The following is a 21,303-nucleotide window of genomic DNA, read 5'->3' as shown; positions in this document are numbered from 1 at the left end:
CAATTGAGCACCTTACCCACCACATACCACAGACCACACAGGGTGTTTCTGAGTCATGCCAGCCAGCCCGCGACTGATCTAACACTAAAGAGCTCATACGCAGACAAGCAGAAGTTTCTGTGATGTTTAGACGCCGCTGCCTAAGACCCAATACAGTCTAAGGATCTCTGCGGTTTCTTTTATATGAAATGACATACAAATGATTTTAAAGCTAAAACAAACAAACAAAAAAAACTGGGGTGGGGGATATTTTATATGAAAGACATTAAAAGCAAGCATACTATCTGAAAAGAAAGGGAGCTGATATCAATTTCGAGAGAAAACAATGTCTAGATACTTTATGGTTGTAAGATTTTTAAAAGACTAGGCTAGAGAAATGCTCAGTGGTTCAGAATGCTGTCGTGCTTGCAGGGGACCCAGGTTCCGTTCCCAGTACCCACAGGGCAGCTCACAACTGTCCATTGCCCCAGTCCAGGGGCTTACACATCATACACATACAGGCATGCAGGCAAAAGCATCCATACACACAAGGCAAAATAAATTACTCTAAAAATTCAAAAATAAGAGGATTAGAAATATTTTAAAAACAAAATAAAAAGAATAACCATAACCTAAAGCTCACCAAGCTTCAGGGTCAAGTAGGGTCACTCACTCAACATCCTCATCTAACAATGCACCCCCAGCCCAGCCTTTTCATCACGTTTGGAGGTGAGCCTCACAATTTGCATTTTCATTCAATGTCTCATTGAATGAAACACTACATAACCCCATTCCTAAGGCTGAGAAAGAACATGTCTAAGTAGGTCTGGGGAAAATCCAAGCCTACTATAGGAAAGAACAAAAATGGGAATCAATTTAAGTATTACTCAAGAAGACATTTCTCCAAAACACATTCATGCTGATATTTATGTCGCTTGTTTTGCTGACGACTCTGGTTTATAAGAATGTCAAAAACTAGAAAGCGAACATCCTGAATGAGTCAAAGTCGACTGTCTACGTAATGAAAAAGTAAAGTAGCAATTAAACAAATGTGGATGCATTCAGCTTCATACCACATCTCATATACAGGTATCTGAGACCTTTTCTTTTTCAGTGCATGTATACATGTGTGTTTGCAGAAGCTTTTATGCAGGGGCATGTATACCCATATGGCTGCATGTACATGTGTAAGTGAGCATGTTTGCATGTTTGCAAGGTCAGAAGACAACCTTAGGTGCCATCCCCAAGAATGTCACCAACCTCCTTTGAGTCAGGTCGCTTACTGTCCTCATGCTCACAACTTAGGCTAGACTGGATGGCACAAAGCCCAGGGATCTCCCTGTGTCTACCCCTCCAGTACTAAGATTACGGGTGCTTTCCACACCCCTGGCACTTTACATGGGTTCTGGAGATGATCTCTGGTCCTCAGGATGGCAAGGCCAGTGCTATCCCCAGCCTAGGACTTGAATTGTTTATATCTAAGTTCCCACATAAATCTTTTTATTGCAACTGTGTTTTTATCAGCAAGAGCACATGGGGCAAAATGAGAGGCAAATGCCACACGCTTTGTTTAGGAGATGACTTTGGGTGGTTCTAATAGTGGTTCTGAGAGCAGCTTGTCTCCTCTTACCTTTCACAGAGGCAGTCCGTGTACAATTGTACAGAATCGCCAGTTCCCCAAATGTGGTCCACATCGGGATAGATGACAGCAATTTCTCTCCTTGGGTCACCTCCAGTCTACCCTCTATCCAGCAGAATTTAAGAAAAACACAAATCATCAAAATATACCTGGCTCCACAAAGAAAAAAATATATATAAGCAGAAAGCATACAAAGCATTCAGTTAAGCCACTTAGGAATCTGATTACAAAAGCGCAGTTAAAGAACAGGCCTGAAACCAGATCTGCCAAGTACTGTGTAGAGAGTCCATCATGAAAGGAGATAATGTATTTCATACACTTATCATGAGAATTAAGTAAGTTAGCAGAGGTATGGAACTTAGAACGATATTTAGTACAGGCTAAATGTTCTGTAAGCATTATTAATATTCATTCTGCCCTATGAAAAATGTGCTACATGAAACCATTTCCCCCTTACTAGGAACCCAGTAATCAGAGTGTGTCTTGAAAACACAGTCCAGCTGCTCCAGTGAGGGAAGGAGACTTCTCAGAGCCTTGATGCCTTGGTGCTGAACCTCCCATTCTCATGTATGTCTATACACCCGCACAAAGCTGAGGCAGAGAAAACAGAGCACTGTGCAATCTTTCCAAGGCTGTTTTGCCCAGTAAACCTACTTTTCTTTCCTCTCTAAGCAAAACTTTGTCTAAAAATACTTACTTTTCTAAAGGAAGAAACCTGGGGGAAGCCTTTGTTTCTCCTGCTCCCAACTAGCTCTGGTCACTACGTCATCACCCAATCCAACAAGTCCAACATGAGAATCAACATTGCACCAGGAAGAAAAAAATTCCTATCGTTTGGTTCTAAATTCCACAGATTAGACAAGCAGTTTAGTAATTTCTTATTGCAGCCGATTCTAACTCCATCAAAACTACTTAGTGGTGCTATTCAGTTAATACTCTGGATCTTAACACCCATCAAGGTTCTTTTCTTAATTGGTCATGGCTCATGGGAATTGAGTAACGCTGAAGAATCATATGGAATATCAAGTGTTTAAGCTAACCATGCTGTACTATTTGCTCTTCATGTTGTATCTTATAAAGAAGATAATTTTAATTATCAAATTAATTTTCTCGGGGCAGATAATTAAGCCAGGCATTCAGTCCTTAGATCCACCATGATTAATTCAAATAAGAAACCACCCAATCTTCCATGTATGCTGTATGCCTGCTCTCAATAGCTGTGACATTGCTGACACCTGTCTAGTCTCTTCTCTCCACAAGCCTTTCATCAGAAATCACTGGCAAGGAACAAGCTGGGGCTGGCGTGCATTTCTTGTCCTCTCTTAGCAGGTTCCATAAATATTTGTTGACTTAATGACCTGTCTTCTCTTGCCAGAATGCTCCTGTGATACTAGAATTGATGTGATATGGCCAAGAAAAAGTTGTAAGAAGAAAGTATTACTGTGGGTCATCTATCCCTGTGAAAATCGAAGGCTGACTAAATAGAAACTATAACTCACCACAAGAACAGAATAATTGCTCAGGAATGACAGAACCATTTCGAGGTTGCCTTTAAAGATTATATGACAAATAATACACAAATAATTATAAAAACTGATAGGCCTCTAGAATCAAAATATGAAGGAACAATCCTTGGTGTGTTATGAACAGGAAAATGCCAGTGCATTAATGTTCTTAGAGAAGCCACTTCCAAGGCCTATCTAAGGAAACAGGAAAAGCAATATTGCTTGAGTGCTTAGATTGATCGGGAACCATATTGGGAAGGCAGGAGTTCACAGCATCAATCAGAGTACCATACTGGGCAAGAAAGTTTAATTTTCTGTCCTAAGACTGAAAAAGTTGAAGCAATTCAGAATTTTACAGGACATTCAATAACCCCAATCCCTATCCAAGCAATTTCTTGCTTCTTTATATTTAAAAATTAGCACCCACTTAAAAATTCCTAGTGGCTCTGTTACTATCTCCCAAGCATGTGTGTTCAAGTGACCATAAACAATGGAAACTGTAATGGCTCTAAAAACAGCAGTTTAATCGGTGCGGCATTTGATTTGATTTGTTTATTACAAAGAAACCTAAGTTATCCTTTTAAGTTATTGGGCTAAAATCAAAGTGATTTCCAACACCACAACAATAAATTCCCCTTGGTACCCTTGTCTAAAGTGTCAACATGAACTGCGACACTTTGAACAAAAACCTTCCAGTAAGCAGCCCTGTGACTAAAAGTGTGGGGCTCTGAATGGGACATCCTGTCTATACCCTACACGCTTACCACCGCAGAGCAGTCATTTAGCAGTGGGTGTGTGATTTAACCTCTGGAGGACATTGCAGTAGCTGTGCTTGCTCTTCTAGCATAGGTGAGAGATGAAACGGGAGCTCTCTAGCAAGAGCTCTCTATCAGTGGGAGACAAGGCACACCCTACACATGCCTTATACATTAGCCAGGCACATCACAGCACCAACATCCTTAGTTAATGCACAAAGTCAGTCTGTTTGTTTTCTACAAATAGGGCGAGTTGGCTTTGTTTTATGAATGTTTGCAAAAAGGCAAAAATAAAACCATTCCATATGCGAACTCCCCCTCCAGATAAAATCTGTGAAACTCACCTGCCAGCACAAAGATGTGGTTTCCTGGTTCCCCTTGCTTAATGATATAACTGCCCTGTTGATAATTTCTCCCGTACATGCACTCTACCATGTCTTTGATCTGCTGGGCATCCAATCTCTTCAGAAACTGGTTCTTATTGAGAGCATCCGTAATGAGCTTTTTCTCACTGTTGTACAGGAACAGAAAATGAATGGTCATTGCAACTAATAAAAAGCACGAATGATTCCGTTCGTTCTGGGTTTTTGGTATTATGATCTGCAGATCTGCACACTTATAATTTTTTGCAAGGACATATTTGTTTCCTGGTCTTTCCTAAAACTTCACAGATACAATCACCATACATTCTGTGTCAAGCTCTTAAAAATTCTTGAAAATTTTCTGGTAGTTATTATGATATTAATTATCATTTATAACCCCATCTCTCAAAGGAAAAATTCTTATGCCATGCAATTGTCACATTGAAGCCAATCTGGAAAATAGAAAGAAGTTGTGTTTGTGAGGTTACAAAGCAGTCTCCCTTCATTGATACATACATGCATTTCTTTGTTGATGCCCTTATTACATGCATAGTACCAGGGGTAATGTTCTTTTATATCTTATTTAGTTCTATATTCTTCAAGATAGTTATTTGCCAGCGCTGCTTTTTTCTTTTCTTTTTATTAATTACAGTTTATTCACTTTGTATCCCAGCTGTAGCCCCCTCTCCCAGCCCCTCCCAATACCACCCTCCCTCCCTCTTCTTCTCCTATGCCCCTCCCATGGTCCAATGATAGGGGAGGTCCTCCTCCCCTTCCATCTGACCCTAATCTATCAGGTCTCATCAGGACTGGCTTTATTGTCTTCCTCTGTGGACTGGTAAGGCTGCTCCCCCCTCAGGTGTAGGTGATCAAAGAGCCAGCCCATGAGTTCATGACAGAGACAGTCCCCATTCCTATTATTGGTAAACCCTCTTGGACATGGGCTACTTCTGCGCAGGGGTTCTAAGTTATCTCCATACATGGTCCTTGTTTGAAGTATCAGCCTCAGAAAAAAATCCCTGTGCCCAAATTTTTTGGTTCTGTTGCTCACCTTGTGGAGCTCCTGTTCCCTCCAGGTCTTTCTATCTCCCCCTTCTTTCATAAGATTCCCTGCACTCTGCAAAGAGTTTGGCTATGAATCTCAGCATCTGTTTTGATACCCTGCTGGGGAGAGTATTACAGATGCCCTCTGTGATAGGCTCCTGTCCTGTTCCCTGTTCTCTCCCTCTTCTAATATCCATCTCGTTTGCCTTTCTGAATGAAGACTGAGCATCTTACCAGGGTCCTCCTTCTTGATTAGCTTCATTAGGTGTGCAGATTTTAGTATAATTACCCTATATTATATGTCTAATATCCACTTTTAAATGAGTATATACCATGTGTGTCTTTCTGCTTCTGGGATACCTCACTCAGGATGATCATTTCTAGATCCCACTATTTGCCTGCAAATTTCACTTCCTTGTTTTTTAATGTTGAGTAGTATTCCATTGTGTACATGTGCCACAATTTCTATATCCATTCCTCAACTGAGGGACATCTGGGTTGTTTCCAGGTTCTGGCTATTAAAAATAAAGCTGCTATGAACATGGTTGAGCAAATGTCCTTGTTGTGTACTTGAGCATCTTTTGGATATATGCCTAGGAGTGGTATAGCTGGATCTTGAGGTAGCACTATTCCTAATAGTGTGAGAAAGCACCAGATTGATTTTCAAAGTGGTTGTACAAGTTTACATTCCCACCAGTGATGGAGGAGGGTTCCTCTTTCTCCACATCCTCTCCAGCATGTGTTGTAACTTGAGTTTTTTATTTTAGCCATTCTGATGGGTGTAAGGTGATATCTCAGGGTCGTTTTGATTTGCATTTCCCTGATGACTAAGGATGTTGAGCATTTCTTTAAGTGTTTCTCTGCCACTTGATGTTCCTCTATTGATAATTCTGTTTAGCTCTGTGCTCCATTTTTTAATTGGGTTACTTGATTTGTTGCTGTTTAACTTCTTAAGTTCTTTATATTTCCTGGATATTAGCCCTCTGTCAGATATAGGATTGGTAGATCCTTTCCCAATCTGTAGGCTGTCATTTTGTTCTGATGACAGTGTCTTTTGCTTTACAGAAGCTTTTCAGTTTCATTAGGTCCCATTTATTGATTGTTGATATTAGAGCCTGTGCTGATGGTGTTCTGTTCAGAAAGTTGTCTCCTGTGCCAATGAGTTCTAGGCTCTTCCCTACTTTGTCTTCTAACAAGTTTAGTGTGTCCATTTTTATATTGAGGTCTTTGATCCACTTGGATTTTGGTTTTGTGTAGGGTGATAAATATGGGTCTATTTGCGTTTTTCTGGCACTACTTTTTAACTCTATTTTATTTATGTTTCTTAATCCTCTTTCTATCTTCTCCACCCCAATGCCTTCCAATGTCCTAATACCAGGTAGGAGGGAAAAAAGGTTAGTGGGGAGAAGGGAAGTAGTTTTCTTAACTACTTCCTGTGGCTGGTTTCTTGGGGCAAGTTCCGTCATTGTTTCAGGATATCTCCAACTTCTCATCCAACTGTATAAAGAGCAACCAGGAGATAGCAGGGGTGGACATTGCAGCCTCTTCTTTCTCTGCGCCCTCTTAACACTCTCTTGAGCCCTGGCCCTTACTCCCTCTGAGAGTCCTCAGATTTAAACTATCTGCAACTGGCAAAGCGCCCCTCTCCCTTACAGAGCACACATGGATTAAAACAAAAACATATTTACAAATCATGAACCAAAACCTCCATTACAGTTACTGTTCCTATGTTTGACAAAGAAGCAGAATAAGAGGTAGGCAGAAATTTCCTCCCCATAGACTTTAAGTCTGAACCTGTGAATCTCCCATGTATGCCATTTCCACCCCAACCCACTACCTTCTGAGGACAAAGGCTTGCTCTTTAGGTTTGATTGTTCCTTAGGTTTGATTGACATGGGGTGGGGGTGGGAGTCAGGCTTTGCTTAGACTAGACAGAAACTTGTTTCCAATGCTACACTCCTATTCCCTGCTCAAATTAAAGTCTTACTTATTGACAATCCTAGAATGCCTTCTGTTGGAAAAGAAGCAGCTCAGAATAGTTACTCAATTGCCATGTGTTTCAAATGTTCTAATTAACATACACTGTTGTGGATGTTACAAAGTCGAGCAGGAGGAAAAGCTGCTTCATGAGCTGTCGGAATTTTTACATAATCTGTTCGCTGTCAGTGTGATTTTTTTAAATGGCCTTTTTCTTTTCTTGTATCACGCATTCAAATGCCCTTTAACAGCAGTTTGGTTTTTTGTTTATTGTTTTTTTTTTTTCATATTTGGAAACTAGTGACCTTTTCTTACACAGATGATTCTCAAACTAAGACTTCCTGAAAGTAGTAACTTCCCTCATGACCTCATCAATGCTTGAAGGAAACAGATGAGCTCTTAAGCCCTTCCTCCTTAAGGTACCTTCTCCACCCTCAGAGCCATCCAAACCCAGTGGCCACCTTAAGAACTCCATTCTCTTTCATCTAAACTACCACAGAATTTTGTCAAATCTATTTTAAGTATTAAAAAATTACTTGTATGTGTCACATATAAAAGCATCATGCAGCTAGAATAAAGTACACACTCACACAAGCAAACACTCACCCAGCTCCAAACTCTACACATTTCAGTGACCTTGTCTACAGTTGGAAGAGCCATTCTGAGGCCATGGTGCTTCAACTGGTGCTTCATGGCTTCAGTAGCGATGACATCTCTGTGCATTTATCCATCATAACAAACCATGTCAGAGTTGAAACTAGAGAAACAATTAGGTTTATAGCCTCTTTCATGGATCATGTGTCCTTGATTTGCATTCTATTCTTCCTCGTCAACTAATACAACCCTTCCTAGTTTTTCTTCCTAAGTGCTTCACTGTGGCCATACATATATTTGTTTATATATACGCATGCATACATTATAGGCTGAAATCCATGGATGATGGAGAATATGTAAGTTATTTTTCTCTTGGGGATAGCCTTTAATTATATAATCATGTCCTTCCACTTCCTACAAACTTTGTGATTTAATCTTTCTTTAAAGCTGAAGACTATTCTAATGTATGTTATATATATATATATATATATATATATATATATATATATATATATACACCAATTTTTCATTATCCATTTATTTGTTGACTCCATATGGACTGATTCTCTTTACAAAAGAATCACTCTTGCCCTTTTTACTTTCAACAATGACACCACAGTTTCAGAATAAATTATAATTCTGGACAAAGTTAACAACATCTTTTTCTGAGATCTCATCTTCTTGGGACCTTTCCTTTCCTTACATTATGAAACCAATCTTGCTAAAAAAAGAAAAAAAAAAGACTGAATGTTCCACTTTGGTCCAAGTTTTCCTTTATCTACTAACAAAAATTTCCCTCAGCTGATATATATTGAGAACATACTTTTTGTTTGGCAACCATTTTGGCTCAAGAACTAGATGTTAAAATATCCCAAACCCTCAAGCATCAATGGATTCTCCATGCCTGTGTGGTATTTCCATTATTGTTTCTTCAGTACAAACACACCCCACTTCCCCAACATGTATTCTTAAAACACTTATGTAAACATATCCTGACTTTAAAAAAATTTAAAACTCCACAAACTGTACCTTAAAAGTTCAACCAAAAGCCCCTTCAGGGTCCCGAGTGGGTTCACAGGAAGCTTTCTTTCTACTCCCAAGATACTTGTATTCATGCCAACTACATCGGACATTTTTTTTCAAAGACACAGGACACATACAGCAGCCATTGAGATTACAAAAAGAATACAGAGATGACTCATTTGTTAAACTATTTGCTGTACAAAATATAAGGAGTTCAGATCCTACAGACTATGTAAAAGCCAGGTAGGGTGGGATTATGTTTTTAACCACCATACAGGGGGCAGAGACAGGCAGAATCCCCCCTGTAGCTCCTTGGCCAGCCAGCCTAAATGAATTGATAAGCTTCAGGTTGGGAAGAGCCCCCTATCTCTAAATAAAAGTGTAATAGAAGTGGAAAGTCACTGGGTAAAACACCTAACCCTGACTCCTGATTCCTGCTTGTGTATGCACATACAAACACACACATAAAGAGACATCACACACGCTCACAGATAAAAACACCTCAGTTCAAATGACAAACTATGACACAGAGCTAAACAGAGAATTCTCTGTAGAGGAATATGGAATGACAGAGAAACACTTAAAGAGATGCTTAACATCCTTAGCCATCAGAGAGATGCAAATCAAAACAACACTGAGATTTCACCTTACACCCATCAGAATGGCCAAGATCAAAAACTCAAGTGACAACACATGCTGGAGAGGTTGTGGAAAAAGGAGAACCCTCCTCCATTGCTGGTGAGAATGGAAACTTGTACAAGCACTTTGGAAATCAATCTGGCGCTTTCTCAGACAATTAGGAATAGTGCTTCCTCAAGACCCAGCTATACCACTCCTAGGCACAAACCCAAAATTTGCTCAAGTACACAACAAGGACATTTGCTCAACCATGTTTGTAGCAGCTTTATTTGTAATAGCCAGAACCTAGAAACAGCCCAGATATCCATCAACAGAGAAATGGATACAGAAATTGTGGTATTTTTATACAATGGAATACTACTCAGCAATCAAAAACGAAGAAATCATGAAATTTGCAGGCAAATGGTAGGATCTAGAAAAGGTCATTCTGAGTGAGGTATCCCAGAAGGAGAAAGACACACATGGTATATACTCACTTATAAGTGGGTACTAGACCTATAAGATCGGATAAACATACTGAAATCTGTACAACTAAAGAAGATAAACAAGAAAGAGAACCCGGGGTAAGATGATCAATCCTCACTTAGAAAGACAAATGGGACGGGCATTGGATGTAAGAGAAAACAAGTAACAGGACAGGATCCTACCACAGAGGGCCTCTGAAAGACTCTACCCAGCAGTGTATCAAAGCAGATACTAAGACTCATAACCAAACCTATGGCAGACTGCAGGGAATCATATGAAAGAAGGGGGAGTTAGTATGATGTGGAGAAGACAGGAGCTCCACAAGGACCAAATATATATCGGCACAGGGGTCTTTTCTGAGATTGATACTCCACCAAGGACCATGTATGGATATAACCTAGAACCTCTGCTCGGTTGTAGCCCATGGTAGCTCAGTAACCAATTGGTTTTTACCCTAATATGGGGAACAGGTTCTATTTCTGACAGGAACTCAATGGCAGGCTCTTAAACCTCCCCACCCCTCAAGGGAGGAGCAGTCGTGCTAGACCACAGAGGAGGACTTTGCAGCCAGCCCTGAAGATACCTGATAAAACAGGGTCAGATATAAGGGGATGAGGTCCTCCCCAATCTGTGGACTTGGAAAGGGACAGGGAGGAGATGTGGGAGGGAGGGTGAGATTGGGAGGGAATGAGGCAGTGGGATACAGCTGGGATACGGAGTTAATAAAATGTAACTAATAATAAAAATAAAAAAACAAAACAAAAAGAATAAACAGCCTGACAAACTTCAAAAAAAAAAGAAAGAAAGAAAGAAAGCAGCAAGACAAGAGGCACATAACCTTCAAATAACCTACAACGGGACTAATTTACTCCTCAGCAGGAATAATGGAAGCCAGAACACAATAGAAAATCTCCAAAGTGCTCCACAGAGCCCATTTCAATATCTTTACCCTGAAAACAGCCTTCAGAAGTGAAAGCAAAATGAACACATTTTCGAGATATTTTTTTCCATTGGCTGTAACAGACTTGTAATAATGGATAGCTCCAGAAAAAAGGGATGTATTCCAGATGAGAGCCAGCAGATGACAGAGAGAAGAGGGAGCAGCAGGGGAGTGAACATGCAGGTGAGTAAAGGGGAGCTCTTTTTCTAAGAGAGTGATACTTTGTGGATTGCTAAGTACATGATAATTAAATAGGCAAGTCACGAAGGAGGCAGAGAATAAGCAGCTTAGCATAGCAGTGGGTCCAGAAACGGATAAAAGTCTAATGTGACATGTTCATAAGTTATTGAGGCATGCTATGATTTAGAGCACCTCCTACAAGACTAATCAGAGAATGTTGAAATAAAATGCTAAAACAATGCTATAAAATATATTGTTAATTGACGCAAGAAAATGACAAGATGGGATAGCAGGTTAACAAACGGTACCATATTAGGTTTAAGCCAATTATTGCATATTTATATTAAGTACCAGTAGCGAATATTTCAATGAGAAGACAGGATTATCAAACTTCTATCAAAGCAAAATATCAGGCATGCTACACATAAAAAAAATCCTTAAAGATGATGGAATTGTAAATGTAAAAATACATGATAGGTCTGTACCAGTTAAGGAAAATTGGTGCTTTTTATGATGATAGCATCAGGAATCAGTCAATATGCTAAGTAGGCATTCACGTAGAAAGACTATATCAAAAGGATATAAAATGACAACAAAATTCAAAACAGAAGTTGACAAAACTTCCACAATAATATTCAGATATTTTAAGACATCTCTCTAAATAACAGAGCAAGTAGACACAGTAGGCAGAAGCCATATCTAAACCATTGATTATCAAAGTGTGCTTAAACTCTAGATTGAGTTGATATTTTAACAGTCTGCATTCAAACGCACGTCAACTGGCATGAAAACTGATCACTTGTTAAACCATGAAAAAAATCACAAAGCCTCAACACATTTCAAAAGACTGAAATAACAAAGCAGCTTCTTCAAATTCTGTAGAGTACATAGAAATTAAAAACCAAAAAGCCACAGAATCCTCACATGCATGGAGACTTAAGCAGCACATTTTAAATATGCCGCTGATATGATACTAGATCAAAAGGAATCTAGTTAAAATGAAGCTTTGATGAAAGCATTCATACTTAAGTAGGTATAAAATAGAAAAGAACAGAGGTTATAAGTGAAAGCCTTCCACCTCAAAAAGCTAAAAGAAAAGCATGCAACTGCCTGCCAGTAATCCCATCACTTGGGAGGCTGAGACAGGAGAAGATCCATTTCAAGCAAGCCAGTATTACAAAGTGAGAGCAGCACCTAAGGCTTGCACACACAACAGCAATAAAAGGGGGAAAATGAGAAAAGCAAAGCAAATTGAAAGAGATGGGGAAGAAGAGGAAGAGGGAGGGAGAAGTAGAGAGGGAAGGAAGGAGTGAAAGAAAATATCCAGTGAAGGGAGTCAATAGCCCAATATAAACATCTGTTGTGAGTCAACCAACCTAGACCCATGGGGCTTACAGAGACAGAAGCACCAACCAAAGAACATACAAGGACTGGATGTACGTCCCATACACATATGTAATTGATGGGCGGTTTGATCTTCGTGTGGGTACCCAAGTAAGTTGAGCAGCTGCTAGCCATGACATGGACTCTGTTGCCTGCTTTTGATTACTATGCCCTAGCCAGGCTGTCTTGCCTGGCCATAGTGGATGAGCTCAATCCTGGTGCAATTTGATTTGCTGGAGTGAATTGTTGTTGTTGGTGGTGGTGGTGGCTCCCATTTTCTGAGGACAAAGGGAGGGAGGATAGAGTGAAGAGGATGGGAGGGAGAGACTGAGAGGGGAAGAGGGAGGGGGCTCCGATCAGGATGTAAAGTAAATACATAAATTAAAAATAAATTTTTAAAAAGAATAAAAAATCAACATCTGTTGTTAGACTAATGAACAGGTGACTTGCTGACTTTCTGACAAGCATGTGGCCACAGAGGAGATGTTACTAAGGCTGGAATTGAGGACCACTGCTTCCTGTACTGCAGACATGAGAAAAATAAGTAAATAATGTGCAGGTCCACTTGGACACTTCATACGAAATAACAATTTTAAAAGTGCCTAAAATAATAGATAACAATCTGATAATAAAGAAACAGGATAAAAAATAAAAAACTATCTCCTCAAAGTTCTTGATTCCAACAACTACCATTAAAATTCCCAGACATTTGAGGAAAGGATAATTTTATCATACAGTTTTTTTCCAGATATTAATAACCCAAGAATAAAGGCTAATTGTTTCTAAAAAACATAAATAAATACTGAACTTGAAAAGTTATGAATATAGCTACTGTGGTGGCAATGCCTGTAAACCCAGTACTCAAGAGGCTGAGTCAGAAAGGCAGGTTTGAGGCCAGCAGGAGCTACAGAGGAGACTCTGTCTCAAGAAAATTAAAGCAATTAGCCACATAAAAAACAACAACAACAACAAAGAAACAAACAAACAAAACAAATAAAAAAAACCCAGCAACTCAAAAACGGCTTAAAAAAGAGGAGTTGATAAAATTAAACACCTGTAATCGTTTTTAAATTTAAAGCATACTGAGAGGCAAAGCCAGAAGACATTCAGTAAACCGAGGGGCCTGGAAGCATCGTCCAGACAACATGAAACATTGTTTTAGGCACTGGAGCTTTGGGAGATTGCTCCAAAGGCCAGGAAACATTGTGTTAGACAGTGGAGGTTGGAAGTTTATTCCACACTTTAGTCAGGAATGGGACACTAAAGTCCAACATGAACTGGACTTTAGTAAATTCAATAAGGTCCTTAAAACAGACAAACAAAAAGAGACCATCAGAGAGGTAGACATAGAAAGCAAAGAAAGTAAACTGTCACTCTTCCTAAAAGACATAACTGTGGTTGTGAAAAACTCAAAAGAAAACGATGAAAAACCCTCAAAATTAGCAAAACTTTTAACAGTCTCTGGATTCATACAAAACCAAGGTACAAATTCAATTATATTTCCATTTCCCACGAATATTCAAACAATTAAAAGTTAAAATTGTAAGTGGAATCATTGAAGACAGAACTTAAATCACCAGAGAGTAGGATAATGTCCAACTAAGAAAGACCACTGAAACCACTACATATTATCAAGGGAAATAAAAGAGTACCCAGGCCACAGAAGGAGGGCTAACTGCAGAGTTTCTCCTTCCTCCCCTCCAAATCCAATTCCCCAGTCTCACTTCCCCAGTGTCACCTCCACCTGAGTAGCAGATGATATATTGTAGCCTCCCCTCCTTCTCTGGCCCTATTCTCCATTGGATCACATAGGCCTTTCCCTCCAGTCTTGCTTTTCCCCACTCATTGCTTTATCGTAGCCCCCAAATCCAGCAGGCACTCCCTAGAAACCCACCAGCCAAGCCTACCTGAGAAGCAGGTAGACCAGGGAAGCAGGTAGACAAGCTTTGGGTCTTCACCCTCCATCCTCTCAGTCTCATGCCCACCTCTGTAGAAGACTACGTGGTGTGATCTTTCCTTACTCTCTGCTCAAATTCCCAGGGGACTGAACAGACTGTGGTGGGACACCCTGCTTTCCTCCCTCCTGTGGATCCCCTCAAAGTCCCCCATCCAATACCCATCCCTAAGTATCAGTTCCTAATACCTGGAAACACATTTTTTCAGAGGTCACACCGATCAGGATCCCAGAAGAATTTTCATACCAGGCAACATTCTTCGTATCCTCCTAAGAATTAAAGGGGGCAAAAAAATCAAGGAACAAAATACCCACTTAACAAGATAAGACCAGATATCAGAATCATAATCATCTCAAACACATATGCCTAGATATGTATAGGCATGACAACACAGTCAATAACAGCCAGGACACTGTGTCTCCACTAGAGCCATAACCCTACTACAGTAGGCACTGAGAAATGCAACAGAGTCGAAGCACAAGACAAAAACTTTGAAATAGCCTTTATGAGTATGATAAAGGCCCTTAAAGACTTAGTGACTAAATCCTTGAAAGACATCTATGAAAACACAAACAGTTGAAATAATGAATAAAACAGTTTAAGACCTGGAAGTGAAAATAGAATCAATAAAAGAAACCCAAAACTAAGGGAAACCTAGAAATGAAAACTTTAGGAACTGGAAACAGAAATCTCAGAGGCAATTGTCACCAACAGAATACAAGAGATGGAAGAAACAATCTCGGGCACTGAGGATAAAACAGAAAAGAAAAGAAAAAAAAACAAACCAGATACCTCAGTAAGAGAAAATGTTAAATCAAAACAAAAAAAATAGCACATGATATCTAGGAAATCTGGGACATTATAGAAAGACCAAATCTAAGTAGAATTGGTATAGAGGAAAGAGAGGAAACCCAGGTCAAAGGCACAGAAAATATTTTCAACAAAATCATAGAAGAAAATGTTCCTAACCTGAAGAAGGAAGTGCCTATCAAGATACAAGAGGCACATACAACACCAAATATACTGGACCAAAAAGAAATTCCCTTGGCACATAGTAACCAAAACACTACAACGATGGAACAAAGAATGAAATTGGAGAAGAAATCAGAAAGATAGAAAGACCTCCCATGCTCATGGCTCTGTAGTTTCAATACAGTAAAAGTGATCATCTTACCAAAAGCAATGTACAGATTCAACAGAATCCCCATCAAAATCTCAACCCTCTTCTTCAGCTACTTAAAAGGACAATTTTCAGCTTCAAATAGAAACACAAAAATCCCACAATACCTAAAACGATCCTGAATACTAACAGAGCTGCTGGAGGTATCACCATCCCTGACCTCAAGCTGCCCTGCAGAGCTATAGTGATAAAAGAAAGCATGGTACTGGCTCAAAAACAGACATGTGGATCAACATAATCAAACTGAAGATCCAAACATAGATCCACACACTATGGACACCTGACTTTTTATTTTTAAAAAGCCAGATATACATAACAGAAAAAAGATAGAATCTTCAACAAATGGTGCCAATAAAACTGAATGGTTGCAAGTAGAAGAATCCAAATAGATCCATTCTTATCACCTTGCACAAAACTCAACTCCAAATGGATCAAAGACCTCAACATAAAACCAGATACATTAAAAGAGAAGGAGGTTAATAGTCTTGAACTTGTCGGCACAGGAAAAGACTTCCTGCTCAGAACACTGATAGCACAGACACTCAGATCAACAGTTAATAGATGTGACCTCATGAAAATGAAAAGCTTCTGAACAGCAAAGAACAGTGTCATTGAGACAGAGCAGCAGCCCACAGAATGGGAAAAGATTTTAACCCTCTACACATCCAATAGAGGGCAAATAAAAATATATATATTTAAAAAAAAAACAGATATCAAGAAAACAGATAACCCAATTAAAATAAGGGGCACAAATCTACAAAACAGAATTCTCAAAAGAGGAAACTCAAATGTCTGAGAAACACTTAGAAACATCATCTTTAGTCATCAGGTAAATGCAAATAAAAACTACTTTGAGATTTCATCTTACACCCATCAGAATGGCTAAGATCAATAAGACAAGGAGCAGCTCACGCTGGCGAGGATGTGAGGAGCAGTCAACCACTGGTGGTGGGAATACAAACTTGTGGGGACGGTATGGAAACCAGCACGGTGCTCCTCAGAAGGATGGGACTCAATCTACCTCGAGATCCAGCTAGGCCACTCCTGGGCATAGACCTAAAGGAGACTTCATCCTACCTCAAGGGCACATGCTCAACCATGTTCACTGGTACTCTATTCATAACAGCCAGAAACTGGAAACCACCTAGCTGTCCCTCAGCAGGGGAACATGGATGAAGAAAGTGTGGTACATTTACACAGTAGAGTGTTATTCAGTAGTTAAAAAAAAAAAAAAAAAAATATATATATATATATATATATATATATATATATACATAACATCACAAAATTTTCCAACAAATGATTGAACTAGAAAGAAAATCACCCATTATTGAGAGTGTATGATATACATATGTAAATGCACAAACACCCTCCCATACCCTGTATCACCCATTTGGAGGTCAGAGGAGAATTTTATGTAATTGGCTCTCTTTCTCTACCTTTATGTTGGTTCGAGGGATCAAATTCAAGTCAACAGGCATTATCTCTCTGGCCCCCTAAAATGAAATTTTTAATGATGTGAAATATATTCTAATTAATAAAATCCTAATTATTTTTTGTTTTTGAAAATTGAGAAGCTGATTCTGAAGTTATAGAAGGCCAAACAACAGTCTCAGAAAATTGAAGAAAAAAAAAAAAAAGAAACATTATGTAAAGGATTACTATAAAGCAAAACAACTAACATGTTAGTGGTATGAGGATGAACAAAAAGACCCTTGGTATAAAATTCAAAGTCCAGAAATCAGCCTAGATGTGTGGAAGTACATGGGAAGGTAGGAAAGCTTTAACATGGTGCAATGATGGACAAAAACAGACACTAATGGAAAATATATCAGAAAACGCTCATCAGTTTTAGTTGGGAAAGAGCAGCACACTGAAGCTGCAATGGACCATTACGACATATTCACCAGAATGAGTGAGATGAAGATTGCCAGTGTTCCCAAATACTGCAGAGAACGTGAAGGAAGGGTATACATTTACGTTGCTGCTGGGAGTAGCAGTTTGTTCAGCCACTTTGGTAAACTGGCAAAGTATGCTAAATTTCAATTTAGAAATATCATACTGCCAAGCTATTCATTTCCCCATTCATAGCCACCAAATGTCACACATTCGTGCGTCGAAAGGCATGACGGCACTGAACATATGCATTAAACACCAGAAACACCAAATGTCGAGTACAGAGTTTGGTCAGTACTGTGGAGTCGTGAGATAAACACTACATAGTAATGATAATTCTTTAATCACCACCATTTAAAGCATAAATGAGTTTTTCTATATAAAGATAAAAGTTTGGCGCCCATGGAGTTGTGATCTATAACTCCATTAAAGTCGGCTGTTAAAACATGTAAAAATAAATGTATGGTAATAGTACAGAGAATAACTTTGAGGCAGATAATGGATAAAAACTGGGAGATGGAAAAGGAGCTTCTGAGGCTCTAATAATGTTCTATTCTCAAGTAATGGCTGATGGTTGCATAGACGTACTCACTTTATTAGTGAGAACTCTGTCTGTGTGTATTATGAGAGTGCACAAAATGTGGGGTTGGGCATCAACTTTGCATGTCTTCTTCCATCATTCTCCACATAATTATTTTTTTCAGGCAGAGACTCTCACAGAACCTAGAGCTTCCCAGTTAGCTAAACTGGCTGGCAGAGAAGATCCTGGTGGCCCTCCTGTCTTCATCTCCCAGGGTTAGGATTACAGGCATACCTTACCACACCTGGCTGTTATGTGGGTACTAGGGATCTGAACTCATGTCCTCATGATTGCCTGGCAAGTACTTTAGCCACTGAACCATCCCCTCAGAACCACTACGGCACCCAAATTATTTTTAAATGTATGTGGCTCAGGAGCTAGAAAATGCTAGCCTCAATCCCATCTCTGTGATTTCCCAGCTTCACAACCTTGGACCAGCTACTGGACCTCCTGAATTGTGGATGCCTTGGCTGTGGTTAGGGCCTGGCACCCACACCTACTCCTTAGGCATAGTCTGAACATTAATTCTGACAACATGGCAGCAAATCTTTGACGCATGGCAACACCAGCAGTTGGCAACTCGAGCCATCATAGCATGCTTTTCTGAAGACTAATGGGAAATAAAGGTTCGAGAAACCACAGAACAACAAAAGCATTTCCAAGACAGTCTGCTCCATTCAAAGTTCCTCCAGTGGGCAGGCTCTCAAACTCATATCTATCTGAGGCAACATCACAACCTTCCATAATCCTTTTATAGCACCAATTGACATAGTCAACATTCTTCAAAGCAATAAATTCCCATCCTCTAAGTTAGCTCTGAAAATTCCATTTGTCAAAGTTCATCCACATCTCTCACTGCTGGGATCTCAGTCCCATCTTCTCGGTCCTAGATGTTAGAGACCTCTGTTCTCATGTTTGATCAGACCGGCTCATCGCCATGTTATCTAGTGAGCTGCTTTACTCAGGTTTGGCCAGTAACCCTTGCCTGCTTTCCTCCCACCAAGGCTTTCTTCCAAGCATCTGTTCTATGTCCATATCATATGTTGTATGGCACTGTATTTCACTTCTTGACTATACAATCAAATAAGAGCATAGGACACACTTGCTGTGGACACAAGATCCTGAACTGGGATGCTAGAGTTTGATTCCAATGTCTCTCGTTTACTAACTCTGGAACCTTGGCATATCAGCTCTTGGATTCTCTAAGCTGTAAAACAACAATAACACAGGTCGTAAAATTTCTTGAGAATTAAATTAGTTAACAGCATAATGTACTTAGAACAATACATAAAAATCTACTGGTAGGACATAAAATGTGCTGTTTAAGAGTTAGCTGTTACTGCAATGAATCAGTCTCTCACCACCAATTTAAAGGCAGATAACAAGAAAACTCTGTTTTCTACATGAGTCCTGCCTATATCATTCAGGAAAGTCATCACTTCAAAATTCCTAATGGTTCAACCCTGCCACTTGTCCAGTCTCCACACATTTCAGGGTACCACACTCATTGAACTATTGGTTGTACCCAAATGTGCCAGCCCACTTTATATCCCTAAAACCCTACATCTTCCTCAGAACCCAACTCTAGATCTTCTGTTAAGACTGAGTGTAGAGGTGCATACCTTTAATTCCAGCGCTCTAGAGGCAGAAACAGAAGATTGCTGGGTTCAAGGCCAGCCTGGTCTATATAATGAATTCCAGGCCAGCCAGGGCTACATACTGAGAACTTGTTTCAAAACAAACAAACAAACAAACAAACAAACAAGATATCTCACCAAGTTTAAACACAAGAGTCCCCTCTTTCCACATACCTATCTCTTACAGCGTAGTATTCACCATACGTGGTGAAAATAATTTTAATTTCCTTAAAGAGACTCACAACATCAAGACTAAAGCTATGCTTTCCTCCCCTACTTATTACTTAATCTCTCAAAACCTTACATGTATCATACCTTACATGTATCAGGAATTTAATGAAATTTTAAAAAACTGGAAAACATTCAAGTTTCTTCTCCCCTGCTTAAGTATTAAAGACACAGGGGCAATCGTGGCATAAATGACTTTCAGTCACCTCGTAAACAGATGCAGTGAGAAACAGAGCACACAGCCTTGTTTCCTGGTTTTCTATCAGAAACCCTAAATTTGGATAGTTAACAACAGAAAGATACCAGGTAAATGTGTGCGTTTATAAGGCAACAAACCACCTGGGAAGGGTGAGGTCATTCCAGCAGTAATCAGAAAGCAGGCATGACTTTCTCCTGTGCTCCTACCTCTGTCCATGTAATCAAGCACAGCTCTAATTTAATCATGTTGCTGTTACTTCCTGCTCACAACAAACACTTCTCTATTTCTCGGGTTTCTGCAGATGGTTCTTTCCCCAGGAGTATTAAAGAACAGAGATTACTATCGAAATGTTGAAAACAACCAAAATTTACAAGGAGTTTAGCCTGACACAGTTGATGATATGCTTAAGTTGATGGTGTGGTAATTAGGCATAAACGGTAAGCAGCTCTAAGTATCTAATTAGCACTGATCTTAGATCAGTCAGCTGGTTATTTTGGAAGTTACCGGGGTTGGAGCCACATGTTTGGAACAGGGGTTCTCAGTGCTAGCAGTGAGCGGTGCGAATAAGTCTGTTTTATAAGGCTGGATTCTCACCTCAAACAAATTTAATCAGGTACTCCAAGGGCTTGACCCAGATACCTCTAAACCAATTCCCCAGGTGATTACACATATAGTTAAAAATCATAGCTGTGGGTCAGTGAGATGCCTGCATGGGTTAAAGATGCTTGAACGTATGTGTGTATACACACATTCACCCACACCAATAAATGAACAAACAAACAAATGAATGTAAAATTCTTTTTCTGAAGAACTATATCATCCTTCCCTCCATAGTTCTGCAACACTAGAAAAACTGGGAAAGTAGATAAAACAACAAAAAGGATACCTACCAAATGTATGTGTTTGTCAAGCAAGCAAGCAATGCAAATTGAGTAATTAATAACTGACTAATGATCAGTGTTTACTATAGCACTTTGATATAGCATATTCTCTTTCACGTATAACAAATGGATACAGAGCTGAGAACAGTCTTATTCCCTTCTCCTTCCTCCCAGACCCCATCTGGAATTTGAAGCATGTCCTGGCATTCAGGAGCGCACCTAGGACTCTGTGTAATTTTTTATGTTGCGATAAAACATGTTA

The 21,303-nt window shown here is 39.5% G+C and overlaps 1 protein-coding gene across 2 annotated transcripts in view; it reads right to left on the bottom strand.

The window, feature by feature from the left end:
* Prkg2 (protein kinase cGMP-dependent 2) overlaps positions 1-21,303 on the bottom strand; it is a 106,308-nt gene that overhangs the window by 66,447 nt on the left and 18,558 nt on the right. For both annotated transcript variants that reach the window (XM_055594603.1, XM_055594604.1), the window contains exons 3-4: positions 4,223-4,389; positions 1,610-1,723 (exon numbers count right to left, since the gene is read on the bottom strand). In XM_055594603.1, coding sequence (XP_055450578.1) covers positions 1,610-1,723; positions 4,223-4,389 — 281 coding nt within the window. The remainder of the gene's footprint in view (positions 1-1,609; positions 1,724-4,222; positions 4,390-21,303) is intronic.

The sequence above is a fragment of the Psammomys obesus genome, unplaced genomic scaffold, assembly GCF_907164565.1.
Source record: "Psammomys obesus unplaced genomic scaffold, mPsaObe1.curated_primary_1811, whole genome shotgun sequence".
Taxonomy (NCBI): domain Eukaryota; kingdom Metazoa; phylum Chordata; class Mammalia; order Rodentia; family Muridae; genus Psammomys; species Psammomys obesus.
The sequence above is the reverse complement of the archived record's forward strand: the minus strand, read 5'-3'. Positions and strand labels throughout refer to the sequence as shown.